Source organism: Eucalyptus grandis, chromosome 2 (genome assembly GCF_016545825.1).
Source record: "Eucalyptus grandis isolate ANBG69807.140 chromosome 2, ASM1654582v1, whole genome shotgun sequence".
Taxonomy (NCBI): domain Eukaryota; kingdom Viridiplantae; phylum Streptophyta; class Magnoliopsida; order Myrtales; family Myrtaceae; genus Eucalyptus; species Eucalyptus grandis.
In genome coordinates this window covers 22,839,821-22,857,364 of record NC_052613.1, presented here as the reverse complement: position 1 = coordinate 22,857,364, position 17,544 = coordinate 22,839,821, and the positions used below count along the sequence as shown (strand labels likewise).

General features: G+C 39.3%; 2 protein-coding genes and 1 pseudogene across 2 annotated transcripts; all 3 read left to right on the top strand.

The window, feature by feature from the left end:
* Positions 1-1,303: 1,303 nt before the first annotated feature.
* On the top strand, positions 1,304-3,555 carry LOC104428316 (epoxide hydrolase A). Its single transcript, XM_010041317.3, has 3 exons — positions 1,304-1,868; positions 2,482-2,723; positions 3,180-3,555. The coding sequence occupies exons 1-3, from the start codon at positions 1,404-1,406 to the stop codon at positions 3,424-3,426; spliced, it is 954 nt and encodes a 317-aa protein (XP_010039619.2). The 5' UTR covers positions 1,304-1,403; the 3' UTR covers positions 3,427-3,555.
* Positions 3,556-3,776: 221 nt separating this feature from the next.
* LOC104434850 lies at positions 3,777-5,805 on the top strand (annotated as a pseudogene).
* Positions 5,806-7,251: 1,446 nt separating this feature from the next.
* Positions 7,252-9,579, top strand: LOC104428328 (epoxide hydrolase A). Its single transcript, XM_010041325.3, has 3 exons — positions 7,252-7,878; positions 8,470-8,711; positions 9,185-9,579. Exons 1-3 carry the CDS (start codon positions 7,405-7,407, stop codon positions 9,429-9,431), a joined length of 963 nt encoding a protein of 320 aa, XP_010039627.2. The 5' UTR covers positions 7,252-7,404; the 3' UTR covers positions 9,432-9,579.
* The last annotated feature ends 7,965 nt before the right edge of the window (positions 9,580-17,544 follow it).

Below are 17,544 nucleotides of genomic sequence, written 5' to 3'. Positions count from 1 at the left end.
ATGCAGCTTAGGAAACATATTCCACTTGTCTCCCTTACAAAAAGAAATCCTCAAAACACATTATCTTCCATCGTTAAACATCAATTTCTTTTGCTAATCAATATTTCGATAATGAGATAAGTCAAGAATTTCTAAGTCAAGAATTTCAAAGGACTCGAAGCAAGTAAATTTTGCCGGAAGAATCTGCCTGGCTTAATTTCTAAAATTAGGGGAAAAAAAGGAAGAAATTTTAGCAAAGCCAAATTTTGGGTTTAGTCAAATTCAGTTTTTTCAAAACTTTTCTTGGGAATTTACCGGCAAAACTTGAAAGTCCTCAAGGTAGCACCTCGAATTTTACAAACCGGGGTAGGTAGCCAATACCGCCATCGCTGCCCATAGAATTAAGCTAAATGGGCTTCTAGAACACCGGTACAAGAGCCAAACCCTTTTGTCGGTGCCCCTTCGCCAACCCCTATGAAGCATTTCCACCCAATAAAAAAAAAAAAAATTTCCTCGATGTTAAGAACTTCAATAACTTTAAAAAGTCAAATCATTTTATGAAATTGCAAAAATAAAAAAAAAAGAAAATTTTCTTTATGAAAAAGGAAAAGATAATTACATAGATAATTTTTGAAATTTGATTCAATATGTAATATCGTTTAATAAGAATCCTTAAATTTTAATTCATCATGCAATATTATCTACAAATTATTAATTTATATAATCTCATTTTTAGATTAAATGAAAATGTCTAATATTGTTTTTGAACTTAAATTAATTGAATAATAATATTAAATATTTTTATATAATTTAAAAATTAAATTGAAAATATATAAAAGTTCAAATATCTCATTAAATAAATTAAAACTTAATGAATGAGATTGTAAATTTAATTAAAGTTTGAGTTATTCGAATAAATTAATTGAATCACCGAGACAGCTCTAGTAGCCATTATTTCAACATAAAAGGAAAACATGGGGACTTGAATTTTCACATTTTCAAGGAGGTTTAGGATAATGGCGATTTAATTTCAGTAGTAGTGAGTTTCGACTCCCATATACTATAAAAAAAATAGAGTAAAAATATCAGAGTGAGAATTAAAATAGAAATAAAATGAAATTCGTAAAAAAAAAAAGAAAAATAAATAAATCGATTCAAATGGACTCGCGATTCGTCAATATTGTCTGCTTTTGTCCGGTTGCGCTTTACCGTTTATCGGCGTCTCAACTTTGTCCCATCTTTTGGCACCAAAAAAAAAAAAAAAAAAAATCTTTGTCCCATCCGCGAGTTCCGTGTAGCTCTCTCTCTCTATCTCTCTCTCTCTCCTCGTATCATCATTATCATCATCATCAATCGCAGGACTCCGAGGAACACGCCCTCTGCAGCAGCGAACTTTCACTCAGGCAGAGTCCCAAAGAAAGAAGATGGAGACCATCAAGCACCGCACGGTGAAGGTCAACGGCGTGAACCTCCACGTGGCGGAGAGCGGCGAGGGCCCGCTCGTCCTCCTCATCCACGGCTTCCCGGAGCTCTGGTACACGTGGCGCCACCAGATCCTCGGCCTCGCCGCGCTCGGCTTCCGCGCCGTCGCCCCCGACCTCCGCGGCTACGGGGACTCCGACGCCCCGGCGGCGGCGGACGCCTACACGGCCCTCCACGTGGTGGGCGACCTGGTGGGCCTCCTGGATGCGGAGGGGGAGGAGAAGGCGTTCGTGGTGGCCCACGACTGGGGGGCCCTGATGGCGTGGTACCTGTGCCTGCTCCGGCCCGACCGGGTCAAGGCTATGGTCAGCCTCAGCGTGCCGTGGATGCCCCGGAACCCCGGGATGAAGCCCCTCGACGGCTACAGGGCCGCCTTTGGCGATGATTACTACATGTGCAGATTCCAGGTTCAGGGGTCTTTCTTGTTTTGTTGTTGTGTTGTTTTCTTTTCCTGTTGTTGCTTGCATCTTGGGTTTTCTCTGGCCGATTGGATGCACTCGTGGAACGTCTCAGCAATGAATTTCGAATTGCAGAGCTCAAAATGCTGCTGCTTACCATGTCTAGAAGGATGAGTAATCTTAACAAGTGTCTCTCTTTAACAGATTCTGCTTTCTATACCCATGGTTTTCCTATATGTTGTAGCGTTGCTTGGCTTAAAGGTCATATCTCCAGATGCTGGACTTGCAAATCATGTCTTGCAGATTTATAGGAAGTTTAATCTGGTGTTAATAAGTTTGGACTTTCTCCGGTATGCCTGGTTGTCACATGACTTCTTTAAACACCTAACCGGGTTGTCATATGGAGTTTTTGCACTGCGTATGATTTCAGGAACATGGGACGGGGTTTGTTTTAGGTACTGATCATCTCGAGCTGAGTTAGAATCAAGTGAACATAACGATCTTAAACTTATTTGATTTTTGTGTAGAGATCTATTGTGACAGCAGTAAAATCAAATCGAGTACATTTTAGATTGCATAGAGAGCCACCATAATTGTTATAGCATAATTTCGTTAAATGCAGGAACCTGGAGAGATCGAGGCCCAGTTTGCAGAGATGGGAACCAGGAGAGTCCTCGAGGGGTTCTTGACATACCGCATTCCTGGCCCGCTTTTCTTTGTGAAAGGGAAAGGGTTCGGGCACCCGGTGGACGACCCGGTCGTCTTGCCTTCGTGGCTGACACAGGAGGACATTGACTATTATGTCGACAAGTTTGAGGAGAAGGGCTTCACTGGAGGGATCAACTACTACAGGAACTTGAACCGGTAAGCTACTACTTTCTATGGGACGATCAATCTGATCTCTTGGGTGTATGGGCACAAGAGGAGGGAGGAGATCGCATTGGGCTGTGAGAATCATTGAGTTGACCCAAAAGCTACTGTCTCCTTGAATCGCATTGCTTTGAAATTCCGTGTTTTTAGATATACTCCTCTCTGCACTGTGCAATCTATGATCTGAAGGGAAGGGCGTCTATTTCTTTTCACCAATTTATTAGCTACCGTTTCAGCATGATTTTCACCGGATTGATTAGTATAGCAGGCTTATAGGAAAGTTGGAATCAAGGAGTTTCTCTTGATCAGTGGCACACAGATCTGATCCCTCCAGTTGTATAATGTTGACAATTTTACCTGGGAGTATCTTTGTGCAATTCATTCCTCAAGTGTGCTTTTTCCTTGCTTCTTCTGAATTTATATATATATTTTTTGTATTGACTATTGCAGGAACTGGGAGCTGATGGCACCATGGGATGGGGTTCAGGTGAAAGTGCCTGTAAAGTTCATTGTGGGTGAGCTTGACCTGGTTTACCACATGCCAGGCGTCAAGGACTTCATACACAAAGGTGGGCTCAAGAAGACGGTCCCTCTCTTGGAGGAAGTGGTGGTCATGGAAGGTGTGGCCCATTTCCTCAACCAAGAGAGGCCCCAGGACACCACCCAACACATTTATGATTTCCTTAGCAAGTTTTGAGATTGCTTCTTGCCCCATCATGTGACAGGTCGGGGTCCTCATAAAGTCTGTCCTCTACGTATGGCATTGTATGGTAACGTTGATAATGCAAGCTATGACAACGTATCAATATAAAATTACTTTTGTCCACGTAACAGTTAAAAAAAAAAAAAAATCGTTATCCTAGTGTATGATATATCGCCACATTAAGTGCAGAAAATTAGTGTCTTTTAAGGCTGCATTTGATGATTTTCAACTATACACATCGTAATTGAGTGGTTTAACTGTGTACCTCTCCTGGAGGACCAGTTCACGTGTATGATCATATATGTCAATCACGTACAACACACGACACTATGGTCTAATCCAACATGAAATGGGAACAAAGAGGAAACGAGCTCGAACAAGGCACAAGGCTCTCGGCAAAGCATGGTGTTGTCCTTGGCTGCGTCTCTTCAAGCGAGATTCCAACGTACGCAAACGATCAACATGAAAAATGGCTACATAAGGTATCAAACACCCTAAAATGATGAGATATGACAAGTACTAACTACTTTCGTGCTCTCGACTCAAGCCCCGTAGTCGCTATTTCCTCTTGCCACTTCTTCTGATAGAGGTTCCAGTTTACCGGCACTAACATCTTTTTATGTATTACTTCCATGTTCTTGAGCAGAACCCAAGCCCCGTAGGCCCTTGAGACGTGCCAGCACCTCCTGGAGTACTCGATCGACGACCTCCAGAGTTCCTTCGAGAGGCTGGGTGCGTTCGATGTGAGCAATCTCGACAAGTACATGGCCGACCTGCACGTCTGGCTCAGCGGGGCCATCACATTCCAGGAGAGCTGCCTCGATGGCTTCGAGAACACGACTGGTGCAGCCGCGAAGAAGATGAAGCAAATTCTGCAGAGCACCAGGGAGCTCACCAGCAACGGCCTTGCCATGGTCACCGAGATCTCCTCGCTGCTGGGCTCACTCAACATCCCCGACGTGAGCCGGCGCCTCCGGACCGAGGACCAGGACGGCATCCCCGAGTTCCCGTCGTGGGTCAACGAGGGGCGACGCAAACTCCTCGCTGCTGCACCTAAGGACATCAAGCCCGACGTGGTTGTGGCCCAGGACGGAAGCGGCAAGTACAAGACCATCCGTGAGGCTCTGAACGAGGTTCCTAAGAAGAACAACAAGACCTTCGTCATATACATCAAGGAAGGAGTGTACAAAGAGAAAGTACTGGTAGACAAGAAGACGACCAATGTCATGATTATCGGCGACGGCCTGACCAAGACCGTGATCACCCGGAGCTTGAACTACGTCGATGGAGTCTAAACCTGCAACACCGCAACATTTCAGTAAATACCATTTGACATTTTCACTTAAATTCTTCATTAATTTAGTCTACAAGACAAGGGCTGATAAACTATGTCAATTTATGTTTCAGCTGCCATAGGAAGCAACTCCATAGCCAAGGACATCAAGTTCGAGAACTCGGCAGGCGCCGAGAAGCACCAGGCCGTGGCGCTACGCGTCCAGTCCGACATGTCCGTAATTTAGAACTACCACATGGACGCCTTCCAGGACACCCTCTACACGCACACCCACCGCAAGTTCTACCGCGACTGCACCATCTCCGGCACCATCGACTTCATCTTCGGCGACGCGCTCGCCGTCTTTCAGAACGGCCAAATGTTCGTGAAGAAGCCCCTTGAGAACCAGCAGTGCATTGTCACCACGTCGGGACGCAGCGAGCGCCGCTCCGCCTCAGCCATCGTCCTCCAGAACTGCACCATCTCGGCCGATCCCGCCTACTACCCCCTGCGCAACACCAACAAGGCGTACCTCGGCCGCCCGTGGAAGGACTACTCTAGGACGATCATCATGCAGTCCCAGATCGACGACCTGATCCAGCCGCAGGGGTGGTTGGCATGGATGGGCAACTTCGCGCTCAACACGTGCTTCTATGTGGAGTACGGGAACAGAGGGGCCGGCTCGGCGACGACGGGGAGAGCGAAGTGGCGCGGGATCAAGAGCATAACTGCGCAGCACATCGTCGACTTCACGCCGAAGGCCTTCTTCAAGGGCGATGATGCATGGATCACCGCCACCGGAGTGCCTTACAGTCCTAAGTTGATGGCGGTTTGAACGGAGGCAAACCAAGAAGAGGATTGTTAGGTGTTTTTATAGGTCGTAGTTGTTCATGAATGTCTTTTTGGAGGGGAAGCTGACTCCTGCATTTCAGCTATGGGAGAATGATGGTCACGTGTTTTACATATGTCCAAGATTCTGTCCCAAAAATCTCAATTAGAGACTGGTGTTTCACTTGTAGAGCTTATTTTTGGACAAATTAGTTGAAAGGGAATCACCCGAATTGAATGGTGGTGCAATTTTTAAGGGATATTGCTCTTTAGAAACGTTTTCGCTATATTATTCCTTGATATGAATTTGTAATCTAGGCAAATTAAGCATAATAACCCTAGGCCAAACAACGTATTTTCTATTATACTTGACTTGACTTGTCCAATGAGAAAAAGTCTACGAAAACAATCCAAAATACACTTGTAGTCTTCAAACCCATTAGAAGAATTTATGCAGCTTAGGAAACATATTCCACTTGTCTGCTCTCCTTACAAAAAGAAATCCTCAGAACACATTATCCTCTATCGTTAAACATCAATTTCTTTTGGTAATTGATATCTCGATAATGAGATAAGTCAAGAATCTAAAAGGACTCGAAGCGAGTAAATTTTGCCGAAAGAATTTGCCTGGCTTAATTTCTAAAACTAGGGGGAAAAAAAAGGAAGAAATCTTAGCAAAGCCAAATTTTGGGTTTGGTCAAAATTCAGTCTTATCAAAACTTTTCTTCGGAGTTTACCTAAGATGGCAAAACTTGGAAGTCCTCAAGGTAGCACCTTGAATTTTACAAACCGGGGTTAGCTAGCTAGCACCGCCTTCGCTGCCCATAGAATTAGCTAAATGGGCTTCTATAACACCGGTACAAGAGCCAAACCCTTTTCTCAGCGCCCCTTCGCCAACCCCTCATGAAGCATTTCCATCCAATAAAAAGAAAAATAATTTCCTCGACGTCAAGAACTTCACAACTTTAAAAAGTAAAATCATTTTATGAAATTGCAAAAATATAAGAAAATAAATTTTTTTTTATGAAAAAGAAAAAGATAATTACACTGATGATTTTTGAAATTTGAGTCAATATGTAATATCATTTAATGATAATCCTTAAATTTTAACTCAACGTGCAATATTATCTATAAATTATTAATTTATATAATATCATTTTTAGATTAAATGAAAATGTCTAATATTAATTTTGAACTTAAATTAATAGAATAATAATATTAAATATTTCCATATAATTTAAAAATTAAATTGAATATATGTAGAAATTCAGATATCTCAATAAATAAATTAAAACTTAATGGGTGGGATTGTAAATTTAATTAAAGTTTGAGTTATTTGAATAAATTAATCGAATCATTGGAGTTTACTTGGTATCCATCATTTCGACATAGAACGAGGAGGTGAGAGGTTTGAATCTCCACATTTTGAGAGAGTTGTGATGGAGACGATTTAGTTTGAAATATGTTTATTTCCTACCTATTGCAAATAGATATGATAAAAGTCGATATTGAGAATTAGAGTAGGAATAAAATAAAATCGATAAAAAAAAAAAAAGATAAAAATCTGAAAGTGAGAATTAGAATAAAAAAATAATAAAATTCACGAAAATAAATAAATAAATTAATTAATTAATTAATGGAGGCAAATGGACTCGGGTTCGTCAAAATTGACTACTTTTGTCCGTTTGCGCTTTAGTCTTTCCCGGCGTCTAAACTTTGTCCTATCGGCGAGCTCCGTGTAGCTCTCTCTCTCTCACTATCTCTCTCTCTCTCTCCTCGTATCATCATCGTCATCATCAATCGCAGGACTCCGAGGAACACGCTCTCTGCAGCAGCGAACTTTCAGTCAGACAGAGTCCCAAAGAAAGAAGATGGAGACCATCAAGCACCGCACGGTTAAGGTCAACGGCGTGAACCTCCACGTGGCGGAGAGCGGCGAGGGCCCGCTCGTCCTCCTCATCCACGGCTTCCCGGAGCTCTGGTACACGTGGCGCCACCAGATCCTCGGCCTCGCCGCGCTCGGCTTCCGCGCCGTCGCCCCCGACCTCCGCGGCTACGGGGACTCCGACGCCCCGGCGGCGGCGGACGCCTACACCTTCCTCCACGTGGTGGGCGACCTGGTGGGGCTCCTGGACGCGGTGGCGGCGGAGGGGGAGGAGAAGGCGTTCGTGGTGGCCCACGACGTGGGGGCCCAGATCGCGTGGTACCTGTGCCTGCTCCGGCCCGACCGGGTCAAGGCTCTGGTCAGCCTCAGCCTGCCGTGGGTGCCCCGGAACCCCGGGATGAAGCCCCTCGACGGCTACAGGGCCGCCTATGGCGATGATTACTACATGTGCAGATTCCAGGTTCAGGGGTCTTTCTTGTTGTGTTGCTTTTTGTTTTCTTTTCCTGTTGCTGTTGCTGTTGCTTGCTTGGGTTTTCTCTGGCCGATTGGATGCACTCGTGGAACGTACATGTCTAGAAGGATGAGTAAATTTAACAAGTGTCTCTCTTTAACAGATTCTGCTTTCTATACCCATGATTTTCCTATATGTTGTAGCGTTGCTTGGCTTAAAGGACTCACCTAAGCTAAGTTCAATTTCATATCTCCAGATGCTGGACTTGCAAATCATGTCTTGCAGATTTATCGGAAGTTTAATCTGGTGTTAGTAAGTTTGGACTTTCGTCGTTATGCCTGGTTGTCAACATGACTTCTTTAAACACCTAACCGGGTTGTCATATAGAGTTTTTGCACTGCGTACAGGAACATGGGACGGGGTTTTCTTTAGGTACTGATCTTCTTGAGCTGAGTTAGAATCAAGTGAACATAACGATGTTAAAACTTATTTGAGTTTTGTGTAGAGATCTATAGTGACAGCGGTAAAATCAAATCGAGTCCATTTTAGAGTGCATAGAGAGCCACCATAATTGTTATATCATAATTTCGTTAAATGCAGGAACCTGGAGAGATCGAGGCCCAGTTTGCAGAGATGGGAACCAGGAGAGTCCTCGAGGGGGTCTTGACATACCGCATTCCCGGCCCGCTTTTCCTTGTGAAAGGGAAAGGGTTCGGGCACCCGGTGGACGACCCGGTCGTCTTGCCTTCGTGGCTGACACAGAAGGACGTTGACTATTATGTCGACAAGTTTGAGAAGAAGGGCTTCACTGGAGGGATCAACTACTATAGGAACATGAACCGGTAAGCTACTACTTTCTATGGGACGATCAATCTGATCTCTTGGATGTATGGGCACAAGAGGAGGGAGGAGATCGCATTGGGCTGTGAGAATCATTGAGTTGACCCATAACTTGCAAAAGCTACTGTCTCCTTGAATCACATTGCTTTGAAATTCTGTGTTTTGACACAAAACTTAGATATACTCCTCTCTGCACTGTGCAATCCATGATCTGAAGGGAAGGGCGTCCATTTCTTTTCACCATTTTATTAGCTACCGTTTCAGCATGATTTTCACCAGATCGATTAGTATAGCAGGCTAATAGGAAAGTTGGAATCAAGGAGTTTCTCTTGATCAATGGCACACAGATCTGATCCCTCCGGTTGTATAATGTTGACAATTTTACCTGGGAGTATCTTTGTGCAATTCATTCCTCAAGTGTGCTTTTTTCCTTGCTTCTTCTGAATTTATATTTTTTTTGTATTGACTATTGCAGGAACTGGGAGCTGATGGCACCATGGGATGGGGCTCAGGTGAAAGTGCCTGTAAAGTTCATTGTGGGTGAGCTTGACCTGGTTTACCACATGCCAGGCGTCAAGGACTTCATACACAAAGGCGGGTTCAAGAAGATGGTCCCTCTCTTGGAGGAAGTGGTGGTCATGGAAGGTGTGGCCCATTTCCTCAACCAAGAAAGGCCCCAGGACACCACCCAACACATTTATGATTTCCTTAGCAAGTTTTGAGATTGCTTCTTGCCCCATCATGTGACAAGTCGGGGTCCTCATAAAGTCTGTCCTCTATGTATGGCATTGTATGGTAACGTTGATAATGCAAGCTATAACAACGTATCAATATAAAATTACTTTTGTCCATGTAACAGTTAAAAAAAAATCGTTATCCTAGTGTATGATATATCGCCACATTAAGTGCATAAAATTAGTGTCTTTTAAGGCTGCGTTTGATGATTTTCAACTATCGGCTTCGTAATTGATGATTGATAGATATCGTAGGGATGAGAATAGGAATTTGCAAGAAATAGTCAAGAGAATGAAAATCAAATTCAATAAGTATTTTTGCAATGTGAATAACATAAATCTCACATGGTTCATTGCATGCATATTTGACCCTCAATATAAGATGGAGTATGTAAAATTGATGATTAATTGTATAAAGGCAACTAGACAGAAACTTTGCGAAATAGAGTGACAAAATCTCTAATATTATTGTTTGAGCAATATCGCATCGGAACATGCACCCAAAGCAACGTGAGATTAAAGGGGACAATGATAGTGAACGTTTCAATGTTTCCTGTGGTTAATACGGACATTATGACTGTAATGTATCTTAGCTAAACGGGATAAGAAGAACAGTAAACGTTTCAATGTCTTATGTGGTTGGTACGGACATTATGATTGTAATGTATTTTAGTCAAACGAGATAAGAATATGTGGAAGAAAAATCTGAATTAGATAAGTATTTGGAAGAAGGATGTGAACGGTATAGCTCCACCTTTGATATATTAAATTGGTGGAAAGTCAATTCTTCCACATATACTATCTTATCTTTTATTGCTGGAGATATTTTGGCCGTGCTCATCTCCACTGTAGTATAAGAGTTTGCATTCAACACCGGAGGTTGAGTACTTGATGTATTTCGTAACTTCTTGACTCCAAGCTTCTTGACTTCAATGATGGTAGATGCTCTTATATGTACTTAAGATTGGTTACAATCTGCACCACTTTCACAGTCAATCGAGGAGGACTTAGAAGAACTTGAAAATTTCGAGTCAGGTGAGAAAAAAATAATCATGGAATATTTATATCTTTCAATATTACAATTGATATTTCAATTTTCATTTTTATTGTGAATTTAATGCAGAGTTGTCATCTACGACCATGGACTTGAATTCAATAGCAATTTCTCTTGATGATTAACGAACTTCAATGTAACAATTATCCATATTTATATATGTCAATATTACAATTGATATTTCAATTTTCATTTTCATTGTGAATTAATGCAAACTTGTCATCTACGACTATGGATCTAAATTCAACAGCAATTTCTCTTAATGATTGACAGGTAAGAATTATCTATATTTATATATTTTAATATTATAATTGATACTTCAATTCTCATGTTTATTGTGAATTTAATGCAGAGTTGTACACAACTCAGGAATTTGGTCAATTTTTTGGTTTTTATACTCTCTCTTTGAAAGTTTGGAGGGCCATTTTGCAATTTCATCTTGTTGATAAAACTCATGGAGATTAGGAGATAAAAGTTACCTAGGCTTGTTCTGTTTTAAGAGGAATGGCATTCCCCAAATTTTATAATGTAGAAACTAAACATTTTAGCAATTAGTTGATTAGGAGCTTAAGCTTTTATTTTTGTCAAATGATAATTTAAGGTTTCAAAAAAGCCTCAATCAAGTCTCAAGCTCATTTTTGATGGAATTACACGGTTGGAAATGGCAAGTGGCAAGTAGCCAAATATTCCACATGGAAGCCACGTTGGATTTCCTACACTTCAATTTTATTGGTGGTGAGTACACGATTTGATTGAGACTTTTTAAACAAGTCTTCTATTGACCAAACTAAAACTTTCAAGTCTAGAATGTGATAGGGCTAGTAAGATCACCTAGAGGGGGGTGAATAGGTGTTAAATAAATTTTTACAAGACTTAACAACTTCATTCGTCTTTTAAGAATAATAGACTGAAGATGTAAAAGACTGTAAACAGTTATATAAGATTACAAATTAAATTAAAGAGTGTAGGGAAAGAGAATTAAAACGCAAAGTTTATAGTGGTTCGGCTTAGACCAAACCTACATCCACTTTTCTGCACTGACAGCCCGCTGGTTGGATTTCACTATGAATTAAAAGAGATTTGTACAATCTCACGTCTTTGATTTCACAGTGTAGAGACTCTACTACACTTCCTCTAAGTCTCACAAGTATATAATATCTCTTTTGAGTACAATTTAAGCTCAACGATTAAATCAGCAAAAAACTAAGAGCTTCAGACTTTGAAAATTTTCTTTCATGCACACACTTGAATAATTTAAGCGTCTTCTTTATATACTCCTCCATGCTATCATAACCATTGGCACATTCCAAAAGAGTTTTTCTAATCTACTCGTTAGACAGAATCAATTAGGGAGATCTCGAGTTATTTAAGGAATGTGATGATAGCCCACCAATCTTGCTCACCCATACAATCAGGATCTAGGTTTATATAAATAGAACTTTTCAAGTATATTTCACCAATTAACAAATCTAATTATCCGTATTGATTTCAATAAGAAGGATCACGAGATGCTATCTCCAACCGTGAGATTTTCTTTAACCTTATGAATCAAATCCTTAAAGATATATTCGCATCTAGATAAGTCTTTTTCATCGGATAAATCTTTTCTTCGTCGATTTGGAAGCTGTCAGTGAGAATAGATTTTAAATCTTGAGTTTGGAGGTCTTCAGACTTTAACAATAGAGTTTACAAGTTTTCAAACTAGACTGATGGAAACATTTTGTTAACTTCAAAATAAATAAAAAAAATTTCTCTAACAATCTCCATTTTTTTATGGTGACAAAACTTTCCTGCAGATTTAAACACTTTTGTCCTGCAAAACAATACTTAAGCGAAACAAAATAACTTCATAAAGACAAGTAGATTATGATAATGATTTTGCAACCACAAAAAACAAGTTAGTCCTGCAAAACAATTGCAAACAACTATCATTTCCATAATCATACTGCAAGCATAAAAAAATCAAATTCAATAGTAATCAAACAATCCAAATCACAATCAAACAAAAGATAAGTCAAAAAAATAAATCCAAACCAAAAGTCAAATCAAATTTGCATCAAACTCCTCCCATTTTTTTGTCAACAGCAAAAAGTGGAGAACAAATAAAAATAGTTGATTGAAAATAGAGTCAGAATTATGGCTGTTTTGGAAGGCGAACAAGCTCGAACTCTCCCATAGAATTCAATGTCTTCTCAAGCCTTGCAAAACTTTGCTTTAGTGACTGGAAGTCTTCACCCTGCACAGTAGACTACACTTGATTCTTCAGGGCATTTAACTGATTGTGCAAAGACACTGAAGTGGTCATGAAAGCGTTTTTGAGATCTTGTATCTCATATCCCATAGCATATTACTGTTTCCGTACATCTAATAGAATTTTCAGTAGTCTCGAAAAGTCTGTTGTTTGACCTGTTGCAGTACTAGGTCCAACCGAGTCGATTCCATGAGTTTTGAGAATGGAGGCATCTTCAGCAGATTGTCTACCGTGACTATGAGTGGATGCTTCTAAATAATGAGAGGCAGACACATCCTTTGGATCTGCAGCAGAGTGACTCACATTACTAGTAAAGATAGGTGAAGAAGTACCTTTTTGCTCAACAGCTCCCCTGTTTGTTTGCTTTTAGGAGGAGTAGACAAATCTTCTTCTAGTGCAGCTTTAACTTTAGAGCGACGTTTATCTGCATCATGTGCTCTAGCAGTTCCAGTGTTAGCCATCTCAGAGTCACTTGATAAAGATACAACCAAAGTTAGCTCAAGAAGTCTTCTTGACCCTGGTCTCTCTCTTCTTCTTCCTCTTTTTTTTTTTTTCCTCCGTCCTCCTCCGTTCTTCATCTTTCTTCTCTGTCTCTTCTCTCTCTTTTTCTCCTTCTTCTAACTCTCCTCTTGTCTCTTGAAAGCTGACAAAACTCTTCAAGTTTCTTAAGGTTAAAAGAATCATTTCATCCTACAATATGAGAGTTCTCTTCCTCTTTAGTGGAGCATCCATGGGCTCCTTACCTTTTCTTTTAGCTGCAGTAGAGTCTTGTTTTACTTTAACGGGAGACTTCTCCTTCATGCGCTCTAACACCTTGTTAAGCTCTTTCAAATGCATCTTTGTGACCATTTTAAATCCAATCACCATCGGAAAAATGTTTGTCAAACATAATGGTGCAGAGATGTGAATTTTAAAATGTCTAAAAAGGCGCATGATAAGAGCAGAATAAGGGAGTTGTTCCTTTATCTTTCACTATTGTTCTGTACATGTGAAACATGATGGTGTGTGGTAGAGAGAATTTGTAGCCGATATTGATCGCATGCATCAATTTTGCTTCAGACCAAGATACATCAGTCTTGGAAGTCGACTTTAAACGGATGCAGTTGATTACGATCTTGCGCAGCAAGATGTTGGAGGCATTCATCATGTAATAGGAAATCTTGCCTTCAACATCCCAATTTTTCACCAATGATAGAGTAGCATGAGCAACGGACATGCTAATTGGTTGGAAACTCGCTTTTTCCACCCCAATTATGTCAACCAAAGTGTCTATATCCACCAAAAACTCCTTATCCCTCATTATGAAAGAGAAACCGTTTGCATCTAAGAAAGATAAGTTCGAATAAAAGTAAATTGTGAGTTATGGATAAGCAGCAGTAGATTCAGAACAAAAGTGCTCCAATTGCAGTAGAGCAAACTTCTCTCGCAGATTTACTTTCACCGAATCAAGGAAATCAAAATTAATACTCCTATGGTTCATAACCCTTCTCTTCATTAGATTCGAATAAACCCTCTTGTGATTTTTCGATCTAAAAAAACTTGAACCATCATTAACAACATTTGCAGCAACTCTTGTTCTAGGCTGAAAATGAGTAAACATTCGGTCGTCTTCATCCTATCTTTGAGGTTGATTAGCAGTGCCAAAGTGCGCATCATTAGGAAAATTAGCAAAGGCTTTTTTAGCCAATCTCTTTTTTGCAATACCCATCTTCTCTATATTGCGCAGAAAAAGACTTTCATTCTTATAGCCTCTCTCTTTCAGGTATTCATTAATCAAGGACATAACAGTTTATCCTCTTTTCAAACTAGAATAAAGCTTGAAAGCAATCTAAGGAGTTAACGTTCTTACAAGTTTAACTTCTTCTAAAATTTCTTCTTTTGGATGAGTCGGTGAAGAAGACTGACGCTGCTGAGAAGGTTGTTGCTGACTTGGTCGCTATGGTGGAGAAGAAATCTTCTTCTTTGGTCAAATCGAAATGAGTAGGACCCTCATGCATGTGTTGTGGTCCATTGCTTATAATTCTCGAAGACTTTCTTGAAGACATTGTCACTTCAAGGGAGAAATTCACAGACTTGCTCGAAAAGATGAAAACTTTTTGGATTAAACAACAGTGAAAGTGAGAGCAAGTGGGAATTCGTTTTCACCCTCAAACCCTAAACTTTTAGGGTTTGAGGGTGAAAACGAAAAAGACGGATTTCAACAGTATATAAAGTAAGTAAAGCGAAGTAAACAAATCGTCATAAAAGGAAAAATAAAAATAACTTTCGAAAAAGAATAACTTCAATTTTGAAAATAACTGACCTTTTCAAAATTGATAACTCCCTTTTTGAAAAAGAATAAATGCTACAACTTCAAAAACTTGGAAAGATAACCTCAATCAATTAGCGATTAATAAGTAATCGTACATTTTCAAGTCTTTAACCAAAAATTAAATTACTAGTACCGAAATAACTTACAGTCGTAACTCTTGGTCTTCTAAGTCTGAGCACCTTCAGACTTTACTTCTAAGTCTGAGCTCCTACAGACTTTAATGAATAATAGATATGATGTTCAGTCTAGTGTGAATAGACTCAAATAGACTTTTCTCCAGTGACTTTGTAAATATATCCACCAGTTGATTTTTTGAATTGATGAACTGTATCATCACTTTTCTATTCTAAACATGATCTCTAATGAAATGATGTTGAATCTCTATTCTCGACTGAAGAATTTGATTTTTTGTTAGATTGATTGCACTAGTATTGTTATATTTGATTTCGGTACATGAATATTTAATTCTAAAGTCTCTCAGTTGTTGTTTTATCCATACGATTTGAGAACATCAATTTCTAAGGGCTAAATATTCTGCTTCTGTTGTCGAAAAAGCTATAGTGCTTTGCTTTCTTAAGAACCAAGATACCGTATTGTTTCCTAGCAATTGACATGTACCAGAGGTACTCTTTCTATCAACTTTACAACCTACTAAATCTACGTCTGAATATTCAAGAGAAGTAAAGTCTCATTTTTTGGGATATCATATACCTAAATTTGAGGTAGTTTATGCATTTTGCAGCACTTAGATGAGAATCTTTGGGATCAGATTGAAATCTAGCACAAATGCAAATACTAAACAAAATGCCAAGTCTAGAAGTAATAAAATAAAAAAGTGAACCAATAATACTCATATAAAGTTTCTGGTCAACTTTTTTTCCTCATTCATCTTTGTCTAGCTTTAAAGAACTTGACATTGGTACCTTAGTCTTTTTGCAATTCTCCAATCCAAACTTTTTAACGAGATCTTTGCATATTTTTTTTGGTAAATAAAAATTTCTTCCTTTAATTGCTTCACTTGCAATCCAAGAAAAAAATTGTTCACCCATTATGCTCATCTCAAATTCATCCTGCATAGACACAGGTTTTCGTTAGATGATCCAAATATAATATCATTAATGTAGATTTGAACAAGTATAAAGTTTTTACCTTCCTTTTTAATAAACAAGGTAGTATCTACTTTTCCTTTGACAAAACCATTTTGCATTAAAAAAATTACTTAACCTGTCATACCATGCTTGAGGTGTTTGTTTTAATCCATATAGAGTCTTTTTTAGTCTGAATACTAAGTCTTGTCTCTTTGGATCTTTAAATTCAGGAGGTTGTTCCACATAGACTTTTTCTTGGATAAATCCATTTGGGAATGCACTCTTGACGTATATTTGGAATAACTTGAAATTTTTTTAACAGGCAAAAGTAAGTAATAATTTAATTGCTTCTAACTTGGCTACTTGGTGCATAGGTCTCATCATAGTCTATCATTTCTTCTTGCATTTATCCTTTGGCCAAGAGTCTTGCTTTGTTTCTGACTACTTTTCCTTTTTCATCCATCTTGTTTCTGAAAACCTATTTAGCTCTAACAATGGATTTACCTTTTGGTTTAGGAGTTAATTCTCATATGTCATTGATGCTAAATTGTTTGAGTTCTTCTTACATAACTTAAATTCAGCTTTCGTCAGCGAAGGCTTCTTCTATGCTTTTGGGTTTTATTTCAGAAATAAGTGCCACGGCGCTAGACTCTTTTTGCTTTTTGGATCTGGTGTGAATCATTTCACCAATGTCGCCAATGATAAGTTCTTTGGGATGATTAGACTTGTGCTTCCAATTACAGGTCGGTTTGATAGTTTGCTGATCTTTTGCTTTAGTTGATTTTTCAATTTCCATCCGTTGTTGATTTTCTAAGGTCTGAGCTACTTCAGGGGAGGTAGATTTTGTAAAATCTAGGGTAGGTTCAGATTCTTCATGTTGAGTCTAAATTAGTTGATTTTGCAAAGAGTCTTGAAATTTAACATTCATAGATTCTTCCACGGACTGAGTCTTCTTGTTGAATACTCTGTAAGCTTTGCTTGAGGTTGAGTATCCAAGGAAAATTCATTCGTCTGATTTTACTTCAAACTTACCAGTTCAATCATTTACATTTTTCAAAACAAAACATTTGCAACCAAACACATGAAAGTAAGAAATAATTGGTTTCTTTCATCTGAATAACTCATAGGGAGTTTTCTCCAGAATAAAAATTAAAAATATTCTGTTAATAATGTAACATGCTGTAAATACTGCTTCAGTTCAAAAGCGAGAAGAAATATTACTTTCAATTAAAAGTGTTCTTGCCATTTTTTGTAGAGATTTATTCTTTCTTTCCACAACTTCATTCTGTTCTTGAGTGTATGGAGAGGAGAAAACATGCCGAAAACCTAATTCGTCACATAATTTTTCTATTTTTAGTTTGACTAAGTCTTGGTGACCTTGTTTAGGTTTAAATTAG

Coding starts and splice junctions, on each gene's coding strand:
- LOC104428316 (XM_010041317.3), top strand. CDS start 1,404: ATGGAGACCATCAAGCACCGCACGGTGAAGGTCAACGGCGTGAACCTC. Junction 1,869..2,481: donor ACTACATGTGCAGATTCCAG/GTTCAGGGGTCT, acceptor CGTTAAATGCAG/GAACCTGGAGAGATCGAGGC. Junction 2,724..3,179: donor TACTACAGGAACTTGAACCG/GTAAGCTACTAC, acceptor TGACTATTGCAG/GAACTGGGAGCTGATGGCAC.
- LOC104428328 (XM_010041325.3), top strand. CDS start 7,405: ATGGAGACCATCAAGCACCGCACGGTTAAGGTCAACGGCGTGAACCTC. Junction 7,879..8,469: donor ACTACATGTGCAGATTCCAG/GTTCAGGGGTCT, acceptor CGTTAAATGCAG/GAACCTGGAGAGATCGAGGC. Junction 8,712..9,184: donor TACTATAGGAACATGAACCG/GTAAGCTACTAC, acceptor TGACTATTGCAG/GAACTGGGAGCTGATGGCAC.